Here is a 5,606-nt window from a genome sequence, read left to right on the forward strand (position 1 = left end):
GCAATGGTTCCTTCGACGTCACGGTGCGTAGTCAAAACCTGTGGCTTGTTTTCCCTGGAAAAACCCTGTGGCTTTTGGAATCCAGGTTCAAAGCCTTCCATTCCAATGGCTTGACCCAAGCACACAAATTAATTATTAAGAGTCTTGAAAGTTGGTTGAATATATCTTTTTCAGTTCTACGTAGTAGTATCCCTCTTGAAAGTTGTTTCGGCCGGACTTTGTGGATCCAAAAAGTGGCATGTGGAATATTACAGCTTTTTCAGTTCCACTCTTCGTTGTTGGCTGAGTATACACGAGCCAAAGTGCATCATCGCCTGTCACGGTAAAATAAAACGAGATTGTATATATTCAGGCTTCGAAGATGCCGAGGCTCAAGGCCTTGGAACACCTTTGACCCAAGCACCCGAAGTCTTCAGAGTACAAAAAAAATTGAGATAATCACTAGCAGTCACAAAACTTGCGTCGGATGTGCATTTTAGTGCTAGAACTTGCAAAATACATCGTTGTGGTCGCATAACTTGCGTTTACGTGCACATACGGTCACAAATCCCGTCTGCCTTCATACGACGTGCTGGGGTGGCATACCTGGCCTGCTGGCAGCCTCTGATTCCGTCCGGCGCGGCGCGCGCGCGTCTTCTTTGCAGAAAACCCCTTAGCCCGTTCAGTCAATTGATTATTTTGACCAAATTTTTGCTGTTTTATAAATCATTTTTGACAAAAATCTCAGCAACTATTTTGACCAAATTGGACAGGATATCTGCTGTTTTATAAATCCGTTTTGGCAAAAAATCGCAACAACTCTTTTGACCAAGTTGGACAACATTTCTGCTGTTTTATTAAGCTTTTGGCCAAGATTTGTAATATAGCAGACTTGCAACAAGGATCTAGCACGGACAAATTGACCTTAAGTGAACAGGAACAGACCATAATTGAAATGACATATTTGGCACTAACATAAGTAGTTTCTTAGTCGTACGAACCAAACCAAAAGTGACATAACTGTTATCACATCGTCTTCTAAATAAGTACTGAACTAGAGACCACAAGTTCATTCATGAACTCCATCACCAAACCAACAAGTTCATTCATGAACTCCATCAGACTTTCACCTAAAGATGCATGTAATGTAAACTACAAAGACAAAAAGTCATGCAGATAATCAGGCCAACCTTCATCATAGAGATAAGGATCCTGGCTAGCTCCTGGTGCATTTTGGCTAAAAATGACCTCCTCCTCACCCTGCATGACAAGTGGCGGTTCATGTATTGTGGATCCATCGGGTCCAAATAGCAAGTTGAAGAAACCTGGAGCAGCAGCTCTTGCTCCTCTTGGATTGCCACCTCCTCTTGCATTGGCCCCTCCTCTTGCATTGCCACCTCCTCTTGCATTGGCCCCTCCTCTTGCATTGCCACCTCCTCTTGCATTGCCACCTCCTCTTGCATTGGCCCCACTTGTTGGAGCATTGCTTCCAGTTGTTGCAACATTGCTTCCTATTGCAATATTGCCTTCCCTTGCCTGCTTTTTTCTTGGCCTTGCAACTTTCTCATTAGCAGTCTTTCTCACCCTGCCTCTTGACATGGCTGTTGTAACTCTAACCATAGGAATTGAGTCTCTGGCATTGGCAATGAAGCTAGACTCAGGTAGGGGGGTAAATTCCCTAGGTGCTAGATATGTAAACTTCTCCTACTCACACAAGTACAATATAAAAAGGTGGGTATGTAAGCACTTAAATGATAATTACATCTGCATAATTTTGTCACTGAATATATTACCATTTCTTGCATCTTGTAAACCATTGAGTCAGGGGTTTGTGTTGGATCGAGCTGAGGGTAGACTGTGTGTGGCATGATGTTCTGCAACAGGTGAAGCCAATGTATCAATGTTTAAGTATAGTTTGAAGATTAGAGGGGAAAATATATAAGCAAAGGATGGTACAGCAATTATGCTTGGGTCGTCATATTCTTCTTCAATTGTTGTTTCCTCAGTTGTTGTTTGATTAACATGATTGTGGTGGCCCTTCTTGTTATGGTCAGCAGCTCCACAAACAGAGCAATGCATGGTCACACCATGTTTGCTCAATTTTTTCACCCCAGTCTTGTCTTTCTTCTCTTCTGGATCTTTTTTCCTGTTCTTCTTAGGCCTGCCCATTACTTTTGTGTACAGGGGTGGGTGAACAGCAATGCCATGCATTTTTTCCCATTGATGTGGGTCCCTCATTGGCATCATATTAAATCCATAACACTTCTTATATTCCTCAACAGTGTAGCATGAATGGACCATGCTCTCTGGCTCAATTCTCTCATGCCTAAAACATGCAATTGCATGATGGCAAGGTATGCCAGATAGTACCCACCTTTTGCATTCACAAGAAAGCATGTTCAGGTCAACAATGTATGTGTTGTTCAAAGAGAAAACCTTGAAAACACCTTGCCCATACTCTTGCACCCTGCAGTTCTTTGCCCACTCCACATACTTGTCCAATTTCTTCTGTATCTTGGGACATAATCTGCCTGTCCATTTCTCTGCCTCTCTCTGCTTACCAACAATCCTGTTTGTTAGCTTTCACATTATCTGGTCCAACATTGACTTAATTGGCATTTCCCTCGCATCCAAAATGTAACTGCAAAATAGTACCAAATATGTAAGCACACGGTTGGCATTTGATTTTTTGTTGACAAGAAAATAACAAGAGAGGAAAAAGTAACAAGAGAGTAACCTATTGAACACTTCTGACATATTGTTTAGTAATATGTCACACTTGCAAAACGGGTCAAAGAATGCTTTGATCCATGTTCTTGGCTCCAATTTCTCAACCCAGGTGTAGGCACCCAAGCTGTGTTCTTTCATTAGATCCATGTTCCTGGTGTATGCAGCTTCATTAGTGGACCTTGCTATAGACCATAGATCATTCTTGAGCTGCTCTCCCTTGTGTACTTTATGGAAATTTTGATAAATGTGCCTAACACAGTTTCTATGTTCTGAATGAGGGAAAACCTTTTTCACTGCATTTATTAATCCCTGCAAAACAGAACACATTAATCTCTGCAAAACAACACACACTTATGTTGTTGCAATGAAGAAATTGAATGATCTAGTACTAACCTTCTGCTTGTCACTCATAATTGTGTATGGTGAGGTGTTCATTATGTTCAGGTCATCCTTTAAGGATGCTAAGAACCACTCCCAGCTATGGGTTGACTCCACTTCACATAACCCAAATGCTACTGGAAAGATACAATCATTGGGATCGATTCCAACGGCTGTTAGTAATGTTCCCTTGTATCTCGTTTTAATGTGACAACCATCCAGGAAAATGATTGGTCTACATCCCTTAATGAATCCCCTCTTGCATGCATCATATGACCAGTACAATGTGGAAAAGTGGTCTTGTACCTTCTTTGTCTTCTCATCAAATACTTCCTTAGTGCACAAGAAGAACTGGCTTCCTGGATTGCTCCTTCTAAGCTCCTGACCATAGTCCCACAAAGTATTATATTGGTCATCATCTACTCCCCTTATTTGATTCACTGCTGCTCTCCTAGCTCTTCCCAACTTACTCCTGTGTGGAACCAAATTATATTCTGTCTCCACCTTATCTGAAAATTTCTTCAGAGGCATTTTTTCATTGTCTCTGAATTCTTCTCTGAACTTGTTAGTAAGAAAAGGAGCAGTCAGAACTCTCAGGTCCCATGCTTTTGTGCAAGTGTGATTGTCAACATACTTCTTGATCTGTATGCTACTTGACCTGTTATCTTTACCTGCCTTCAAGTACCAAGTGCAACCAGGCTTGCATACAGCCTCTAGTGATACTGAAGTATTTCGGAGCTTGTTCACTTTCACCCTATTCCTTACACTGTATGCAGTGAGAGCATGCCTCAATTCCTTCATATCTGCAAACACCAACCCAATCTTAAACACAGGTGCATTCAGATCAGTTGTTGGGTTGAAAGTACTGAATTTGTGCTTCAGCTTCTCTTTCTCTTCTTTCGACATATTTAAGTGGCTGTCCTCCAAAGCATCTTCTGGAAGTTCTTCTTCAAAGTCTGGCAATATGTTCTTCTCTCTGTGATCATCAACATCTTTGTCTACATTTGCGTCAAACAAATCATCATCACCTTCTGCAACTTCATAGTCACTCTCATAGAACTCCTCATCTGTTTCTGATCCTGCATCCTCATCATTTCCCTCTTCTTCACTATTGTTAACATCCTCAATATTCTCCTCCTCCATAGCATTCCTTGAGCTACATCCTTCTCCAAATGACATAGATCTCCTTGTTGTCCTTGACATTTTCTCTCTAGGACTCTGCTCTTTCTCTGTATAACTGGCATTTTCTTTTCCATGCCTCTTTGGAGTAATAACCTTAGGTGGATCCTTCACTCCATTTGTCAGAACATCATCTTTGTTTAATGACTGCAGGGTATCACCATGGTCTACTATCAGCAGCAGGTTCTTGTGCTCTAATGTTGCACAAATCATAAGAACAATGTCGGCATCACAGGTCAAGAGCTTCAGGCCATCACTAACTGTCTTTCTTCGTTCACACCAGTAAACATCAATCTTTGAAGCTTGTCTATCATAGCCCAGCTGCAGAAGAAAGTCATCAATCTAGAGTAAGGACCAAGTGTCAGTCTGACAATTGTCAAACCAATCAACCTCATAGTCCATGTATGTTCTGTTTATGTCACTGCCACAAAAGAAACCACTATGGTGGATCTCAACACTGAACAGACCATCAAAATCTCCTGCAATGTAAAAGAGTTCATAACAAATCAGTACATCATGTTAAAATGTCAGATTCAGTTAACAAGTACATCAGTCCTCCCAACAAGTTTAGAGAAAAAATTCAGTTAACAAGTACATCAGTCCTCCCAACAAGTTCAGAGAAAAAATTCAGCAAATGCCAACTTCAGTTAACTGCAGCAATGTCAAACAGCGGCAGCAAGTTCGTTTCTCGGTCAGTGCACAAATAATGTTGGCTTTTGGCTTTTGATCGCTAGACCAAAACTCCCAGGAGCTAATACACGTATGATGTGCAAAGCTAGCTAGCAGGCAAGCAACTTAATTGATTCCTGTACGTAGAGCTGGCGAGCTTGCAACTAGCGAAGCTAGCGATCGGCTGTCTCGGCGAAACCTCTCGGCAGAACAAAACTGATCGATGGATTGATAGCCAAAGGCTCTTGACGTGCCTTGCTCTTTTATTGCTTTTCTTCTGATCAGTACACGTTACAGGGATTATACGTGCGTATATATATAGCAGCTTGGACTAGCACTCAAACCTACTCGGTTTGGACTTCTAATCCTACAACTACTACAAGTGCCCATCTGTGTCCGACTAGGACTCTAACACCACACGTCGTGGTTACTCCTACAAATAAGCTCATGCACTAGCCATTTAACTGACGACTAAACTAGGCGCAGGATTACACATTGTCAGACTTCAGATAACACTGCACACATTCAGACTTTTGAAAGATTCAACTAGCAGCAGTACACATTGTCAAATATCTAATAAATAATTTCCCCCAATTAAACACTAGAACAATTTACATGGAGGCCTCTCGTTCCTCTGATCATCAATTTCTATGGATAAAGCGACCTCCTCA

General features: G+C 41.5%; 1 protein-coding gene across 4 annotated transcripts; it reads right to left on the bottom strand.

Moving 5' to 3' along the window:
• Positions 1–951: 951 nt before the first annotated feature.
• LOC123057665 (uncharacterized) lies at positions 952–5,206 on the bottom strand. Of its 4 annotated transcripts, XR_006426905.1 has the most exons (6): positions 4,862–5,206; positions 3,103–4,745; positions 2,717–3,018; positions 1,936–2,620; positions 1,773–1,853; positions 952–1,683 (listed from the first exon to the last, which is right to left on the bottom strand). XR_006426905.1 is itself a non-coding variant. In XM_044480588.1 (3 exons), the coding sequence occupies exons 1-3, from the start codon at positions 4,477–4,479 to the stop codon at positions 2,563–2,565; spliced, it is 1,737 nt and encodes a 578-aa protein (XP_044336523.1). In that variant the 5' UTR covers positions 4,480–5,206; the 3' UTR covers positions 952–2,562. The 4 variants fall into 4 exon arrangements, 1 of the variants encoding a protein (XP_044336523.1); XR_006426906.1 differs by having other exon boundaries at positions 952–1,612; positions 3,103–5,206; XR_006426904.1 differs by having other exon boundaries at positions 3,103–5,206.
• Positions 5,207–5,606: the final 400 nt, after the last annotated feature.

Source organism: Triticum aestivum, chromosome 3A (genome assembly GCF_018294505.1).
Source record: "Triticum aestivum cultivar Chinese Spring chromosome 3A, IWGSC CS RefSeq v2.1, whole genome shotgun sequence".
In the NCBI taxonomy this organism is placed as follows: domain Eukaryota; kingdom Viridiplantae; phylum Streptophyta; class Magnoliopsida; order Poales; family Poaceae; genus Triticum; species Triticum aestivum.

Coding starts and splice junctions, on each gene's coding strand:
- LOC123057665 (XM_044480588.1), bottom strand. CDS start 4,479: ATGATTTGTGCAACATTAGAGCACAAGAACCTGCTGCTGATAGTAGAC. Junction 3,019..3,102: donor TTATGAGTGACAAGCAGAAG/GTTAGTACTAGA, acceptor TCTGTTTTGCAG/GGATTAATAAATGCAGTGAA. Junction 2,621..2,716: donor ATGTCAGAAGTGTTCAATAG/GTTACTCTCTTG, acceptor ACTATTTTGCAG/TTACATTTTGGATGCGAGGG.